The following is a 16,140-nucleotide window of genomic DNA, read 5'->3' as shown; positions in this document are numbered from 1 at the left end:
CAACCTTGAATTAAGTCTTTTAGTAGTACATTTCTCTCTATCATGGCAGTTTAGTTGGATTAGATCCGGACGAGTAGGTCTCCGAGTGGTACGATAAATCCTGGAGGCTTTTTTCCTCCGTTCATTGAGTCGTTTCGACCAAGGATATTCGAAGCAAGTGCTTTTCATTTTGTCTTCAAGTCCTGGTATTGCCATTCTTATGGTTGAATTTATACCAAGACCGTCCCCAAGACCTGATGCATTGTTTTTTGACATTCTATCGTTCATAAACTTGTGAACACTCTCATTCACCTTTTTTGCTTTCTCTATTAATTACTATCACGAGCAGGCCCTCGACAACTGGCTACTTTACTACTCTAGTCAACTCACAATCATTACACAAGCCAAGACAACTTTGATAGTTTAATTCTCCTCCGCAGCGCGGCTTACATATCATTCTTTCATATTCATCTTATACCCATACGGCATTCAGTCTTTATATCCTAATATATTCATCATGAGATCCTCAGTTATCGCAGCATTGTGTGCAGCACAACTGGTATTGGCGAGCAATCTTCAACATGACTTGGCTGGGCGGGGAATAATTACACCGGAATTCGCTGAGAGATCATCAGAGCTCGTTGTCAATAAGAAGGAGATCACGATTGTACAGGCTAAGAGCGAGGAAATCATTATTATCTGGACCAATGATGGCAATGGCGCTGCAACTAAAACAGTGACCGAGACGAAAACGGTTCCTCAAGTAGCTGGTGCGACAGTGGCAGCAGCAGCACAGGCAACCCATACCGTTGTAGTGGGAGGCCCCGCTGGAAAGGTATATACACCTGAGACGGTCAACGCTGCTATAGGGGATATGATCGTATTCAATTTCGAAATGGCAAATCACACACTCACACAATCAGCTTTCACAACACCGTGTGAAAAGCTGGCTACCGGTGGAATGGATAGTGGTTTCGTACCAAATGTTAATAATACCATCAGTCCACCCCCAGCCATGGCTATGCAAGTCATGGTTGATACTCCTCAATGTTAGTATACCACAGATATCATTTAACTACGAACGATACTAATACGGATACAGGGTTCTACTGTCGTCAAGCTGGCCACTGCGGATCAGGAATGGTTTTCAGTATCAACCCCACTGCCGACAAAACTCAAGCGCAGTTCAAAGCAATGGCTGTTGCACAAAATGGTACTGGAACCCAGAGTGCTATTCAAGGAGGATCCTCTGCTGGCGGAGCCAGTAGTGGAACATCTTCAAGTGCTGTTGCTTCAGCTGCCGGTGCAGTTTCTACCGCGACAGTTGCTTCTGGGACAGGGACAGTTGGTTCTGATGGAACATGCTCATGTAGCTGTCTTTGTGGACAAGCTGCGTTCCCAAATGCTGCAGTGCAGGGAGTTGGAATGTTTGGTGGAGTGTCTGGTTAGTATTTTCTTATATGATTATTTATATTCGTCGCTTGACTCTAACACTTATACAGGTGCTATGTCCATGTCTTTGCTAGAGAAATAAATGGACAGATGAGGAATAAAATTATCGCCTCTTCTTCTTTTTCTTCTCGGTATACCTAGTAGGTTAACTATACGTATAATGTTAGAATGGGGGAAATATGAGTTTTCTGTTTATGATATGATGGAAATAGCAGTCGCCCATCAGAGGCTTGACGCTTCGGATAAGAATATGGGAAAACTTCATGTATATGACTGGATCGTATGTTGGATTGGAGTTTTTAGACGGGTGTGAGATGAAGGAAGGATGAATTGCGGGAGATGGCTTAATAATAGTTCTTTTTATAATGTTCGACTACAAATGAATGAATAACACATATTTTATCAACAGCATTATCTACATAATCAATATATATAAGATGTTTATTGATAGAAAAGGGTTTATATCAAATTTCAAATTTTCACGTGCCCATCTCCAGTCTCAAATCACCTCCCCACTCACTTATTAAACTCTAAGGTTAACTCAAATTTTAAAATCTGGATCCCTTTTTTACATGAAGTTCATACGAGGTAAGGTAATTCATTCTTCGATTTCTACCTATCTTATCATCTTCTTCTCAAGTACCTACATCACAATAGATATTCAAAACAGAGCATCCATCAATCCAAGATATAACATCCATCCATCTAAAATCCATCCCATCAATCCAACATATCCCCCCCATTAGTTCCACCATCACAGCCTATAAAAGCCACCCAACCTCGGGTACCTGACACTAAAGCACCTAAAGCCCAACTCTAAAATTAGCGTTGCATGTCCCCCAAATTCCAATCCCTTCCCCGCCAAGCAGGGCCAAGCCCCACCAAACCCCATTCAGCAGATTCATATCAGAACAGGAGGAATGACTGGCGACCTTCATTTCTTTTACGAATGGGAGCTTTGAAACATTTGACAACTTTGCTTTCTACATACATACATACATACATAGATATCTATCTATCTACATACCTTTTTCAAGGAAATTCGATTCGTTAGATTTTGTTGCGTATTGTCGCTGTCCTCTCTTTTATTGATCAATCTATTCATCGTGAAGGTTACATACATACACATTCTTTTAGTTATTCAATTCTTTGATTTTAAATCGACTCTACTGTCGCAATTACAATTCCATTCTCAAACATCAAATCAACCCAAGACTTACGAAAGATTCCAAAACCTAACCTCATCTCCATTCCATACCATACCATACAAATCCAAGCATACCCCAACGCCAAGCGCAAAAATGCAAACCCCAACTCTCCTCACCATCTCTCTCCTCTTCCTCTCCAACGCCCTCTCCGTAACCGCCACTCCTCCCGCATGTCTCCTCGCAGCCATCAACGTTCAATCCGATCCCTCCGATCTCAAGGCTCTGTGCGGAACATTGGAACATGCTGTGACGGGAAATATCACGGATAGATGTTCGGGGGATAAATACAAAGAGGCTGTGAGCTCTTACCAAGCTACTTGTTTTGAGGGTGCGGGGGTTAATATTAGTGAGTTTTTTCCATTCGTTTTCGAATTCTGTTATGCAAGGAATGGCACAGGACGGGAGCGAACAGCGACCAGCAAGTTCCGTAGACCCAGCTTGGGGTGTTCACCAAGAGCATGAGAGGAGAAGGAATATAATGAAAAGGGAAATAAGAAGTGCATCACTCTAACCAATCCAACAGCAATCACATCCTCCTCTGCCTCCGCCACAGGCACAAACACAGCATCTATCTCTGGCTCTGGCTCTGCCTCCGCAAGCGCAACCGCAACCGCAACCGGAAGCGGCGCAAAAGCTACCGGAACCGCTTCCGCAACTGGATCGAGCGGATCGAGCGCTAGCGCGACGGGAAGCACTACTGGTGCGAGCGCGGCTACGGCTACGGGTGCTGCAGGAGCTTTGGTTGTTCCGGGATTCTTGGGAGTTGTGGGATTAGTTGGTGCGGTTCTTTTCTAGGTAGAGGGAGTTGATTGGATTTGGGGAGTGAAATACAGTCGATGGAGAGGGGAAATATAGCCAGGTGCTAGATTGGGATGGGAGAGGATGGTTTCGAGGGGAGATGATGCGGTTTGAGAGGTGGGAGAAGATGAATTTGTGCATATTTTAGAGATACCAGGATTGTTTCTTTACAATTACAATTACAGTTGGTGTTGGTGGAGTGAAGGTTGAGATGGGATGGATAGTTCAATAAATCGAGGATGTTCAAGTGTGTTTTGTTTTGTTTTGTTTTTTTGATTTTATTTTGTTGTTTTGATTTATGAAGTTCCTTTCTGGGTATTATATGTCATATCAAAGATTTAAAGAGTTGATATACTTTCTAGACTCTTGGGCTACACTCCAGAAGACTGCTAGGTACCTACTTCATTTTATTCCATTTCATCATCTCCCAATTTTTTTCCTAATATCAGAAGAATCCAATCTAATGTCGCACACTTCTCAAAGGATATTCTGGAATTTTTATATTTTTATATGTACGATATATATCTGGATATGTATCTTCTTTTTCTCATTGAGTCGATTGGTTTTGTTTTTGTTATTTTATTGGATTATTTTTTTTATTTTGCTTTATTTCATCTCATTCCATCCCTCTCAACTCATCCCTCTCAACTCATCCCTCTCAACTCATCCCTCTCAATTCATCCCTCTCAACTCATCCCTCTCAACTCATCCCTCTCATCTCATCCCTCTCATCTCATCCCTCTCATCTCAAAGAGCAAGTAAGGAAGTAAGGAAGTAAGAAAGTAATATACTCTCCATCTAACTCTCCATCCAACTCTCCATCCAACTCTCCATCCAACTCTCCATCTAACTCTCCATCTAACTCTCCATCTAACTCTCCATCTAACTCTCCATCTAACTCTCCATCTAACTCTCCATCTAACTCTCCATCTAACTCTCCATCTAACTCTCCATCTAACTCTCCATCTAACTCTCCATCTAACTCTCCATCTAACTCTCCATCTAACTCTGATAGTAATTATTACTATCTAGATATATATCTATCGATACCTAGGTATATATATATACCTATATATACATCTAACCTCAATTCTCAATTCTCAAATTCCGAAAGTTCTAAGCTTTATTTATATCTTGAGTAGGTACTGAGGATGGAGTATTGAGTATTGAAGACTGAGTATTGAGTAGAGAATATCGATATTGATTTTGACATTCATTGTGTGTGGTTTCTTTGTTTGTTTGTTTGTGATATTGTATGTGTGTAGTGTGTATGTGTGAATGTGTGTGTGGTGTGTATATATGTGGTTTAGATGTTACGGTAATGGAATTTTGGAACTCTGGAACTCTAGATATCTTGCTTGTGTGAGAGGGGGATGGAGTTTGAGTAGGTTGAGGGAATGATTTGTTCATTCGTTCGTTTGTTTGCTGTGTGGTCAGGAAGAGGGGGAGGGGGGCTGCTGTTGTTATCTGTTAGAGTCTCTGTTGTGTTGTGTTGTTTGTCTGCTTGGATTGGGTGGGCTTAGATTGGATTGTTTCGCATCGTATCGTGTAGATAGATGTATTTATGTGTGTGTATATGAAGCATGTATCTTTGAATCCGCATCTAACTTAATCACTTACTCACTACCGGGGTCCAGATACTTGGGTTCAGTTATAAATCCAGTCTCCGACTCGCTGACTCGCTGACTCGCTGACTCGCTGACTCGCTGACTCGCTGACTCGCTGACTCGCTGCCTCGCTGCCTCGCTGCCTCGCTGCCTCGCTGCCTCGCTGCCTCGCTGCCTCGCTGCCTCGCTGCCTCGCTGCCTCGCTGCCTCGCTGCCTCGCTGCCTCGCTGCCTCGCTGCCTCTCTGCCTCTCTGCAAGATCAAGATGAAGGGTTGAGGAGTATGGATATGGATATGAATGTGGACATCGATATGTATATAGATATTTAGATATCACAATAGCACATCCATCTAATTACCATTCATCAACCAATGATCCATAATTGATTCATCATCTATGCTCGCTCATCCAGATCTCAGATTTAGAGAAATGTGAATATTACAATACAATGATGACATACCCCCTCCTTCCCTCTCAGCTCGTACCAAATCGTCAATTTTGAACAATGCTGACTTGTTATTAACATCTACGTGACATCCAATTAGCTTTACTCTTGCCGGTATCTGAGATTAAGAAATCTCATTTTCGGTACCTCTGGTTTATATCTTGGTTATCTTCTTCTGTCCGCATCTGTATCTGCATCTCGATCTGTATTTTTGTCCATCTTTATCTTTCTCTGCATCTTCATCTCCGTCTATATTTTCCAGACTCGTGTTTGCAGGGTTAAAGTAATGTATAGAAACTCTTTCTCTTAAAACTGTTTTATAGAGAGGGAGCTATGAGTTACCGGAAGGTATATTGATATGATTTATTGACTTGACAACATAATCAGACCAAGCAAGTAGAACATGTCTAGCATAAGCATCAGACACTATCAAGCATCTAGAAGTTTGAAGATTTCAATCAATAGCTCGCAAAACGACATAAACGACCTCATCGGAAGCAGTTATCACTACTAGGTAATCACCTGAAGTATTGGCATTTGATCACTGGAGCTCACGCCAAAATCAAACCCAGGAACTAATAACCAGTAACTCTAGCTAACTAGCTCTCAAAGTCGTTGATCCATTCTCTGGATATCTGGTAAATCTAATAGCTAATTTGAACGTCTAATCCTTTGCTGAGCTTTGACTTTAGCATTGGCTGGACTTCAGTGATATGGCGAGCAGCTTGCATGCGTGATCATGATTAGCTTGTAGATGTAAAGGCAGTGAACGAAGAAAGAAGGAGTGGTGACTAGTGTTTCGGTATCAAAGAATTGCTATGGTATCGCAACTTGCAATATCTTCGCTTGAATTCGTACTTTTGATTTAGCTACTTAGTATGCAAGTGTGCCACATGTAGGCAGCCATTAGAACTTTTAATTATGGCTCAAGATTGAGCTATATCCCTACGCTCATGGTGAGCATGAAACTCGACTCTATAGTCTTGGTGCAGTAGCTTTAGCAAAGCTCACCATTCTCTCATCGCCACCTCTCCTTTTCTCTTGAATATCAACTCAACCACCTGTAGCCTCCCTATAAAAGCTCAAACTCCTATTTGCCCCCGCTGTAACAAACGCCTCACTCTTCCCCTGCACTTTTGGCAACCATTTGACAGCCCAAAGCGCTTTATCCGTCTCACTATGCGTCGCCACGCAATTTCTTCCCTCTACACTCCATACCTTGGCTTTGCCATCCCAAGCACCACTAACTAAATATTCGCCCGTGAAACTCCAGTCGATGCTGAAAATCCAGGCTGTGTGGCCTGTCATATTAGCGACTTGTTCGCCATGGGTAACGGAGTAGAGGGCAATGGTTGTGGAATCGCCAGCAGCAGCCAGATAAGTAGAGAGGGGAGAGAAGGAAATGGTGCGGATGGGTTGGATCAGCCCTAAATTTGTTAGTATGCTAGCTCTTGTCCCATCCAATTGATATTTGAAACTTACCAGGTAAACTATGTACCATTCTCCCCGTATCATTATTAAAAACGTAAACACCTCCATTCTCATGTCCACTGGCCGTAAATCTTCCATCCGCACTAATATCCACGCATAGTCCAAAGCTTCCCTTCGTCTCATACTCTCTCATTTTCTTGCCTACACTTTTCTTTCCCGCATTCTCTTCAGCTCCTTGCAACAAATCCCATACCCCAATCTTCCCATCAATGGTCGTTGCTGCAAGGAAGTTTCCATCAGCACTTAATGCTAGCGCCCAGATTTCACCGGGCTTGTTGCCATCGAGAATATGGCCATGATGAGACCATTCTTCTGATCCTTCTGCGTTTGGAGAAGAGCTCCAAATACTAACTGTACCGTCGAAACCGGCAGATGCTGCGATAGTGCCAGATCGAGAGGTGCAGATGTGGTGACAGCCGAGTTTGTGGGCGGGGAGAGTTTGAGTTAGAGAAGGGGGCGTGGTGAGTGTGCTGTGGACTTTAAGGGAGGATGTACCGGAGGCGGAGAGTATAGAGCTGGGAGTTACGGCGAGGGAAAAGATGTCTGTTTTATGGGCTGGGGTGGGTTAGCATGAAGGCTGGATTTAAGATATAGCTATTGGTGCAAGCGGGGGATGGTGAGGTAGAGGGGCAGTTTGGAGTATTTACCATCATCGATCGTATGCGTTGTAAGGTATTGTTTCGACTTTTGAATATTAGCACATGTACTTTCATATTCAATGGTTTACATACCATTGTCACCGGTTCATTTGAATATTTGGGTATATGGGTTTTGGAAGAAAGGGTGTTTTTGGTGGATGTTGTGAATAAAGTTGAAGCTCTGGAAGCTTTGGCGGGGTTGAAGAAAATATCATGACCTCACAGGTAATTTCAGCAAACGCATTTTACATAACACGAAGATAAGATTTCAAACAAATATTGATGATGCAGTAGGATATTCTTATTTTGATGTACAGTTTAATAAATTGTACCAGTTCTGAGGATATATACCTCACGGTTCAGGATCTCTTCTCCATGTCCCAAACGCCATGGCTGATGCCAAACATGATCATCTCCATTTCTGATTCTCACCAGTTCCTTCGTCTCGCATGCCTTCCAATTCCCTCCAATTCCCTACTACCCCTCAGAGTCACCTAATCAATTCTTCTGGAGCCAATAATCTGCTTAGGATTCTTCTCCTCATATATCTTTCTCGCGGCATCCTTAGCTGCCTTCTTGTCTGCCCGCTTAGTTTCCAACTGCTCTAATTCTGCCTCTCTCTTGGTCTTTTCCTCTGCAGCTCTTGCTTTTCCTGCTTCTATTTTTACTTTCTGCTCAGCTATCTCATCAGCTCTGGCTTCTCTTGCAGCGGCATTTGCTTCGTGTGCATTGGTCTTGAATAAGGTCTTGATTTCTAAATCATTGTTAACCGCCATCCTCTGATATATCATATAGAAGATCTTTACCAGCAACACAATATGGACATAATAAATGTGCTCTCTTAATGTGACCACAAGCAGAGCATCTATTCAAGTTTGTAACATCTTGTAGTCCTTTGCCTGCCATTTGCCTATGTCTCTTCTTCATGTGTGAAGTCTTCTTCTTTGGTACGGCTTTCAATATTCCCTCCCATAATCCTTCGAGAAAGCCGGGAATATTAAGATGTATCGCAGATGGGATGGCGAGTACTGGGAGTAATGGATGTGACAATTGTCGCGAATATAAAGTTGTTGATCTCGTTGCGAAAGTCGCTGTTGCAGGTGCCAATCGTGGAAGAAATGACGAAAGTATCGACGACGTAGTAGCGTGAGCTGCCGCCATTTTGATTGAGATATCGAAGGAGAATTACTAAAGCACGTATGGGTATTCAACCTCACTGTCGATACTGATTCATCAAAATCTTGAATCTTTCACTTCTCGGCTCGCATGGTTAATTCACTAGTTTCCACTCACAGATAAGCTAGCGCATTTTAAGATTAGCTTAGATTTGCCCAATTACTTTCCCCTGAAGTGCACGCTATATTGCCAAAATAATCTGGAGACTGACCTCCTTCCCTAACTTTGTTCTTTATCAACGACTTTTGATTGCATATTACCTTCGAAGACAAATATCTTCATTTTTGTTTTCATTCAATTCAAAGATAACACCCTCGTTTATAAAGACTCAAGCTTTAATACACTCTTTCCAAGATGTCAACAATAACTGATAGACACGCTCCTCAACCTTCGGTATTCCCAAAGAGCCATGTTGGTTTCGATAGTATCACATCACAAATTGAGCGCAAGCTCTTGAAACGCGGTTTCCAGTTCAACGTTATTTGCGTCGGTGAGTTTACTTGGTACATTGTTGACAAGTGATTTGAGTGAGTTTTCTAATAGATTTATCTTGTAGGACAAACCGGTCTCGGAAAATCTACCCTCATCAACACCATTTTCGCCTCACATTTGATCGATTCCAAGGGAAGACTCACCCCAGATGAGCCAGTACGATCTACCACCGAAATTCAAACCGTTTCCCACATCATCGAGGAGAATGGCGTAAAGCTGCGACTCAACATTGTCGATACCCCAGGTTATGGAGATCAAGTCAACAATGATAGATGCTGGGATCCAATCGTCAAGTACATTAAAGATCAACACTCTGCATACCTCCGAAAGGAACTTACTGCTCAAAGAGAGAGATATATTCAAGATACCCGTATTCACTGCTGCTTGTTCTTCATTCAACCTTCTGGCCATGCCTTGAAGCCAATTGACATCGTGGTTCTGAAGAAGCTTTCAGATGTTGTCAATGTCGTACCAGTCATCGCCAAGTCGGATTCTTTGACTTTGGAGGAACGTGCTGCATTCAAGGAGCGCATAAAGGAGGAATTCGCTTTCCACAACTTGAAGATGTTCCCATATGAGAATGATGAGTTTGATGAGGAAGAGAAAGCGTTGAACGCACAAATTAAGGTGAATTATATTGCATTGGTGTCTCAAGCAAGCATACTAACAATATCAGGACATCATTCCATTCGCCGTTGTTGGATCTGAGAAGGATATCATTGTTGGAGGCAAACCAGTTCGAGGACGTCAAAACAGATGGGGTGTTATCAATGTCGAAGACGAGAACCACTGCGAATTCGTCTACTTACGAAACTTCCTTACCCGAACCCATCTCCAAGACCTTATCGAAACTACATCTCAAATCCATTACGAAACATTCCGTGCTAAGCAATTGTTGGCCCTCAAGGAGAGTAGTGCTGCAGGACATGCTGGTAGCAGACCAATCAGTCCATCAGCTGATAGAGAATTGAGCAGAAACTCCCAAAGAATGACCATGAACGGCTATTAGGGGAATCCAAGGGATATGAATGATGGCTAGTTGGTGGTGATGCTGGGATCTGGTGAGTTTGGATGATTGGTTGTGTTTATGATGGCGAGATGGTATTTGCCAAAAGCGACAATTTTTTGACAGGAGATTAGTGGAGAGTTTAATGGACTGCTTTTGTGGAGCCGGGCTTTTCTAAACTGAATATTGCTACATTTCTCCTTTGCTTAATTAGCCCTTTTCTTTAATATCCTAAGGGTTCATTTCAATAGTAAATAATAAGATCTTCTTTTGATTCTTGGGTCTATTCATATCTTGTGATTCCGTCTATGGAAATTGAATGAGTAGTACTTGATCTCACCAATTGACTGTGCATTATTGACATCACATTGATGGATCAAACAAATAGATTGGAATGGCCTTGCTTGATATTACTAGGTACCTACCTAGGTAGGTAGGTCTGGCCATGAGGTTCCATCCAGCGGTCCGCATCAGAGTGTGATGTGGCTGGCTCTCCTGGCCTAAAATCTCCGGCCCCAAAGGACCCCCAAGCGCTAACGTCGATAAGGGGTTTCCCCAGCTTTATCGCACGACCAGCACGCACCAATGATTTAAGCGTCCCTAAAGCACTTCCACTTCCTAAATATCGGTTTTCTACACATATGTGTTTTCTCCAACCGCCACTCCTGCGACATAGTATCCTACGCAAAACCTCAATTGCAATTCGTTTTCCGAGATCTTCTTCGCGGAATCTTAGCACGGGTATTTTTGCAAAAATCGTTAATATGTCTCGTATGTTATGTTCTCTTTCTTATTTCCCTTCTCAGCAGCGAAAGAGAGAAAGACAAAAAAGGAGATCTCGATATTAGAAGAGGAATTGAAAATGAAAATAAACTAAAAAAAAATAAAAACTAACACCACCTCCCCTCTCCTAGCCATCCCCCCCACCACCAACCCCATCATCATCAGCGGGCCCTCGGGCGTCGGAAAAGGCACGCTCTACTCGCGACTCCTGGCCAACCACCCCTCGCTCTTCACCACCTCCATCTCGCACACGACGCGGGCGCCGCGCCCCGGCGAACAGCGCGATGTGGATTATTACTACGTGTCGATGGAGGAGTTTGAGGCGATGATTGCGGCGGGGGATTTTGTCGAGCATGCGAAGTTTGGGGGGAATAGGTATGGGACTAGTAGGAAGATGATTGAGCAGAAGAGAGGGGAGGGGAAGATTGTCGTGTTAGATATTGAGATGGAGGTTTGTTTTTTAGATTTGATTTTTGGAGGAGAGGGGAAGAGGGGGAGAGGGGTTACTTCTCTTCTCTCCTCTCCTCTCCTCTGCCCCTCACTGTTCTGGAGGAATTAACTTGCTAATAAGAGATACCACAGGGCGTAAAACAAATCCACGCGCTCACCCCACCATTCCCAGCACGCTACGTATTCATTTCTCCTCCCTCCACCGCGGAGCTCTCACCCTACCAAGTTCTCGAGAAGAGATTGCGCGGAAGAGGTACGGAAAAGGAAGAATCGATTCAAAAGCGTTTGGAACAGGCAAAGCTGGAATTGGAGTATTCGAAGAAGGAAGGGGTCCATGATAAGATTATTGTGAATGATGACTTGGAGGTTGCGTACAAGGAGTTGGAGGATTATATTTTTGGCAAGGGGGGAAAGGCCGCGGATGAGAAGGAGGCGGGTGTTAGTGTTCAGGACTGAGGTGGAGTGGGTGGTGAGAGGAGAAAATGGTGTTGTGGGGTGCCAACGGTAGTATGATTTGAGCGTGTGAAGAGAAGATTTGCATTGCGAGAAGTTTTCCTCGAATGTGCAGAGGCCATGAAGGGTCATACTTAGAGATTGTGTGGTTCTTCACATGGGGTTGGGTGGACATAGAAAAGACTTTTATACCTAGACAAAAGAATGCATACATTATCAACCTCCAATTTCCTGAAATCCGAATTTCAAATGATGAAATCGTATGTTTCTCGGGTATGGAAAAGGGGCTATAAACTGAACGGGCGATTCTGCAGGCCGGATATTTGAAGCGGTCATCTTCTGTGGGCCATATACTTGGGGGGACCGACTTTTGAGGCAGGTCATATGGAATAGGCCATTTCGCAGCATCCACAATTCCCAGAGGTCAACTACTTCGCACTCAACACCGCAAAAAGAACTCAGTCTCACAGCATCATTGAGAAACTTTATTAAAGGGCCTACCCATATCATATGGTTCTGACATCACACAACGAATTTAACGAATGACTCCCGCCACATTCATCCATCCATCTATCCATACGATCCACCCATCACAGGAAACAAAGCCTAGGTAATCCACGCATTCTAGAACAAACGACCGAATATCAACCCCCCTCACAATAAAAAGATTTCCCACGCGTGCTCTAGAATTTTTATAATTGAAGGACCGAAATGCTGCTCCGACGCTGTAACACCTTGAATGGGAAATTCAAATGTATTGTAATGTATAAGGAAAATGGAAATGGAAATGAAATTCCGGGAGATGAGAAAATTCGGGGGAATTTGCGAAATTCTTTCGCGCCTGCCTGCCTGCCTGCTCGCCTTAAAACTCCATCCTTTCGCTCTGGGAGGGGGAAATTGTTCTTTGAGGGTCGTTCTTGGGATTGTAGGAATTTCTGTAATTTTGTATCATATCATATCGAATTGGAGAGGTCTGGCAACATCGAAAGGTAAGAAATGTTGAATGGAATCGAATCTATTTCTTTCCTTGTGCGGCGGCGAGTGCTTCGGCTGCTTTTCTCTCATCGGCTGGGAGGAGGTTAGTAAGTGTGGACAGATGGATGGATAGAAAGATGAGTAGAGTAGTTGAGGAATCATACCTTTCTTTTGCTTTTCCATTAATAGAACACGGGTCTTATCTTTCTCGGCCTGCATTTGCGATTTCGACATTCCGCTTCCGGCTTTCTGTTTGGAGAGGGGCGGGTTAGTCCATTGGGTTTTAGAAAGAGGGAGAGGGAGAGACAGCAACGGCATATTCATAGTATATCATGCGAATAGAGGTAGGAATTCGAGGAACCTAAAAGCAAAATAGGAAAAAAAACATACAGCAAGTTGAGCTTGTTTCTTAGCATTAGCCTCACGAGACTTTTCTCTCTGATTTCCTCTAGCCATTTTTGAATAATTAAGTATAAAAAGAGTTTGGTATTAGATGTAAATGGTGTGCGAGTGTAAGAAATGTGTTGTGTATCTGCGTGGCCTTTTATCTTTTTGCAAAAATGCAAGTGAGGGTTTGGTCAGATTGTGGAAAAGAGAAAATGAATGGTGAGGCTGAGATACTGTATATGCACGGAGACAGAGAGAGAGAGAGATATGAGAAATGAATGTTCTGGATTATTGATACGGAGAATCGGAGGATGGGTTTAAGCGAAGGGGGATTGAGAGTGTTTGATTGGTGGATTGGGGGATTAGTGAGAATGGATGGATATGGATATGGAAATGGATATCCATGGATGGATAGGACAGGTTAGAAATAGAAATCATAGAATCCCGGAGAGTGTATATAGCAAAATCATGGGATTTGATTGGAGGATGGCGATCTAGAGGTTTCGTTTCAAATGACTGGTGAGTAGGAGATATTTACGAGACTACAGTACTCCCACGAGGTACGAATCTGTTCATCTACATTTGTACGATGGATGAAGTCTGTTTCTATTTACAAACGCAAGTTATAAAAAGAATTGTACGTATACGGTAAGTACATTCATTGTATGCAGTACGTCCCTTACAAAGACCTTTCAACAAGAACAATTGGCCCAAAGTTTCCTTCTTCCTCTCTCTCTCTTCTTTCTCTTCTTTCAACACACACTCGGTATGTAACCTTACATTCAAATCATGAAACATCCTTACCCAAAAGGCATTTTTCATCCAATGATGGGAACTCGACTTTTATATCACGAAACAGAGCTATTTCCAAACCTCTCTCTGACTTGACAATCAATTCATGCATTGCATTTCGACTTCATTGGATGAGAAGGAACTTTGTTACGACGATGATCGATGTCAAGCGCGTCTTTTCAACTCTTTCGCGCCAGAGAGGAGTTCTCCTTAAACACCTTGAAGCAAAGCGAGTTTGGGTGATCAAACCTTACCTATTTTCATCCATTCATTTCTGCCCTTTCGAGATTTCTCTTCTGAATAAGTTCTAGAGGTTGTACATGATGGTCAAAGAATCTCTAGGTAATCTATATGTTATTGGATTTCCTTTCATCTTTTGGTCAATCATGGGATAATAAAGACTTCATTCACCCCACAATAGCTACATCTTTTGGCGTCAAAGTTTGAGTCAAAGGGTTTGGGGGATACTTCTTTCAATCTTCATATACATTCACCTTTTCGTCTTTTGTGTCTATTGTCTACCTTTGAAGACAATAAGACTATTTCGGAAAGATCTTTATTTCTATTGTTAGAATTATTCAAACAATGAAGTCGGCACTTCAATAACGAACAATTATTTTATTTAATATATCTTCTTTTCCTCCTGTTTGAGATCCTGAATCTGTTTCTTCCTTTTTTGACTTTGAAAATTATTATACACTTCTTCACGATCTTTCTAAAAGTTCTATACACAACTACAACTACACAGCACAACTTTACTTGCCAGGTTTCATACTTAGTTTCTACTACACACATACTTTGAAAGTATTCCAAAACTCTTCTATCTACTGCAGGCAGTTACTCCTACTCTTCCTTTCCACAATTGTAAGTTCTTTCTTGCCGTCGACTTGGATATCATCCAATACACTTGGCTAACACATTCTTAGACTCGAAATTTATACACATTTTCGTCCTTTAATACAATATAATCACGATGTTGAACGTCAAACAAGCCGGTCGAGGCTTTGTGATTCTTAACATCATTCGTGTTATGAACATTATAGCACTCCTCGATGTTATCGCAGCAAGTTGGATCATGCTTGTCATGACCGTCAAGACCTCTAACGTAAGTCCCTCTTCCCTCGTTAATTATATCAATACCCAACTAACACTTCATCTAGTTCTTCTTCTTTGATGGAGTCTCTCACTTCATCACCAGCTCTATCGGAATCTTCCTCATTATCTCAGAGCTCTCCCTCTTCAAGAAATACTTTGAGAATTTCTGGCCTCTCCTCTGTCCCCACAATGGCTTTCTCTTCCTCGGTCTCTCCATGTTAGCTCTTGGTTTCAATATCCTCGGAAACTTGAACAAGAATGCCACTTCTGTTCAAAACTTAGGATTACCTATGTGGCGTGTGGTTATTTCTTCGGGATGTCTTTCAGCTATTCTAGGAGGTATCAATTGTATAGCCGTAAGTCCTCTTTCCTTCCACTCCTTCTCCCCCTACTCTTTCATAACAAATCCACTAACACACTCACAGTCCCAAATCTTCACCACCAAAACCAAAACCGCACGCCAACTCCGCGCTCACGGCGCCACCGACACCCCCAACCCCTACGAAAAACGCCTCTCCCTCCCCTCCTCCATCAACAACGATCTCCCCTCCTACTACACCAATCCTGCCGAACGCCGCAAATCGCGCTTCCCCTTCCGTCTCCCTCTTCGCGCTTCGCAATTCCACATCTCCAAACCCGTCATCTCAGACCCGCAGCCCTTCCACCCAGATCTCGAAGTCGGCGAAAGCTACGATCATCAAAAAAATGATAGAAGTAGTCCCATCGTTCCCGGTGTCGAGAGACCACCTACCGCAATGCATCCTGCGAATTTGAGACCCCCGCCTGCACCCAGAAGTAGCATCTATAGTGTTGCGAGTAACGTGACGAGGTTTACTAGGATTTAGTCAGGGGTGGGAAGGTAGATGGTTTTGGGCGTGAGTAGCGTGCCCATTTGGCGGGAAGGGATCAATCG

General features: G+C 43.0%; 9 protein-coding genes across 9 annotated transcripts; 5 read left to right on the top strand and 4 right to left on the bottom strand.

Moving 5' to 3' along the window:
• Nucleotides 1-496: 496 nt before the first annotated feature.
• EAE98_004093 (uncharacterized protein) lies at nucleotides 497-1,513 on the top strand (the record flags this gene model as incomplete). The annotated part of the gene is made up of 3 exons (XM_038951713.1): nucleotides 497-1,028; nucleotides 1,082-1,423; nucleotides 1,482-1,513. The coding sequence occupies 3 exons, from the start codon at nucleotides 497-499 to the stop codon at nucleotides 1,511-1,513; spliced, it is 906 nt and encodes a 301-aa protein (XP_038812186.1).
• Nucleotides 1,514-2,234: 721 nt separating this feature from the next.
• Nucleotides 2,235-2,536, bottom strand: EAE98_004092 (uncharacterized protein; the record flags this gene model as incomplete). The annotated part of the gene is made up of 2 exons (XM_038951712.1): nucleotides 2,235-2,414; nucleotides 2,459-2,536. The coding sequence occupies 2 exons, from the start codon at nucleotides 2,534-2,536 to the stop codon at nucleotides 2,235-2,237; spliced, it is 258 nt and encodes an 85-aa protein (XP_038812185.1).
• Nucleotides 2,537-2,732: 196 nt separating this feature from the next.
• EAE98_004091 (uncharacterized protein) lies at nucleotides 2,733-3,434 on the top strand (the record flags this gene model as incomplete). Its single annotated transcript, XM_038951711.1, has 2 exons — nucleotides 2,733-2,985; nucleotides 3,163-3,434. The coding sequence occupies 2 exons, from the start codon at nucleotides 2,733-2,735 to the stop codon at nucleotides 3,432-3,434; spliced, it is 525 nt and encodes a 174-aa protein (XP_038812184.1).
• Nucleotides 3,435-6,542: 3,108 nt separating this feature from the next.
• On the bottom strand, nucleotides 6,543-7,714 carry EAE98_004090 (uncharacterized protein; the record flags this gene model as incomplete). Its single annotated transcript, XM_038951710.1, has 4 exons — nucleotides 6,543-6,916; nucleotides 6,972-7,535; nucleotides 7,628-7,664; nucleotides 7,712-7,714. 4 exons carry the CDS (start codon nucleotides 7,712-7,714, stop codon nucleotides 6,543-6,545), a joined length of 978 nt encoding a protein of 325 aa, XP_038812183.1.
• A 180-nt stretch (nucleotides 7,715-7,894) lies between these two features.
• Nucleotides 7,895-8,849, bottom strand: EAE98_004089 (uncharacterized protein). Its single transcript, XM_038951709.1, has 2 exons — nucleotides 8,425-8,849; nucleotides 7,895-8,372 (listed from the first exon to the last, which is right to left on the bottom strand). The coding sequence occupies exons 1-2, from the start codon at nucleotides 8,777-8,779 to the stop codon at nucleotides 8,113-8,115; spliced, it is 615 nt and encodes a 204-aa protein (XP_038812182.1). The 5' UTR covers nucleotides 8,780-8,849; the 3' UTR covers nucleotides 7,895-8,112.
• Nucleotides 8,850-9,148: 299 nt separating this feature from the next.
• On the top strand, nucleotides 9,149-10,295 carry EAE98_004088 (uncharacterized protein; the record flags this gene model as incomplete). The annotated part of the gene is made up of 3 exons (XM_038951708.1): nucleotides 9,149-9,284; nucleotides 9,351-9,913; nucleotides 9,963-10,295. The coding sequence occupies 3 exons, from the start codon at nucleotides 9,149-9,151 to the stop codon at nucleotides 10,293-10,295; spliced, it is 1,032 nt and encodes a 343-aa protein (XP_038812181.1).
• A 638-nt stretch (nucleotides 10,296-10,933) lies between these two features.
• EAE98_004087 (uncharacterized protein) lies at nucleotides 10,934-12,202 on the top strand (the record flags this gene model as incomplete). Its single annotated transcript, XM_038951707.1, has 3 exons — nucleotides 10,934-11,063; nucleotides 11,207-11,526; nucleotides 11,658-12,202. 3 exons carry the CDS (start codon nucleotides 10,934-10,936, stop codon nucleotides 11,979-11,981), a joined length of 774 nt encoding a protein of 257 aa, XP_038812180.1. The 3' UTR covers nucleotides 11,982-12,202.
• A 240-nt stretch (nucleotides 12,203-12,442) lies between these two features.
• Nucleotides 12,443-13,649, bottom strand: EAE98_004086 (uncharacterized protein). Its single transcript, XM_038951706.1, has 3 exons — nucleotides 13,344-13,649; nucleotides 13,118-13,202; nucleotides 12,443-13,046 (listed from the first exon to the last, which is right to left on the bottom strand). Exons 1-3 carry the CDS (start codon nucleotides 13,407-13,409, stop codon nucleotides 12,994-12,996), a joined length of 204 nt encoding a protein of 67 aa, XP_038812179.1. The 5' UTR covers nucleotides 13,410-13,649; the 3' UTR covers nucleotides 12,443-12,993.
• A 1,456-nt stretch (nucleotides 13,650-15,105) lies between these two features.
• EAE98_004085 (uncharacterized protein) lies at nucleotides 15,106-16,072 on the top strand (the record flags this gene model as incomplete). The annotated part of the gene is made up of 3 exons (XM_038951705.1): nucleotides 15,106-15,237; nucleotides 15,293-15,583; nucleotides 15,653-16,072. 3 exons carry the CDS (start codon nucleotides 15,106-15,108, stop codon nucleotides 16,070-16,072), a joined length of 843 nt encoding a protein of 280 aa, XP_038812178.1.
• Nucleotides 16,073-16,140: the final 68 nt, after the last annotated feature.

Source organism: Botrytis deweyae, assembly GCF_014898535.1.
Source record: "Botrytis deweyae strain B1 chromosome Unknown BDEW_007, whole genome shotgun sequence".
NCBI classification, from domain to species: domain Eukaryota; kingdom Fungi; phylum Ascomycota; class Leotiomycetes; order Helotiales; family Sclerotiniaceae; genus Botrytis; species Botrytis deweyae.
Note: the sequence above shows the minus strand (reverse complement) of the source record. Positions and strands in the feature narration are given on the sequence as shown.

What these genes read in the sequence shown, in the direction of transcription:
- EAE98_004089 (XM_038951709.1), bottom strand. Translation starts at nt 8,779, where the DNA reads ATGGCGGCAGCTCACGCTACTACGTCGTCGATACTTTCGTCATTTCTT. An exon ending in ATGTCCATATTGTGTTGCTG is followed by an intron (nt 8,373 to 8,424) that starts GTAAAGATCTTC and finishes ACAATGATTTAG; the next exon opens with AAATCAAGACCTTATTCAAG.
- EAE98_004086 (XM_038951706.1), bottom strand. Translation starts at nt 13,409, where the DNA reads ATGGCTAGAGGAAATCAGAGAGAAAAGTCTCGTGAGGCTAATGCTAAG. An exon ending in AGAAACAAGCTCAACTTGCT is followed by an intron (nt 13,203 to 13,343) that starts GTATGTTTTTTT and finishes CTCTCCAAACAG; the next exon opens with AAAGCCGGAAGCGGAATGTC. An exon ending in AATGGAAAAGCAAAAGAAAG is followed by an intron (nt 13,047 to 13,117) that starts GTATGATTCCTC and finishes ACCTCCTCCCAG; the next exon opens with CCGATGAGAGAAAAGCAGCC.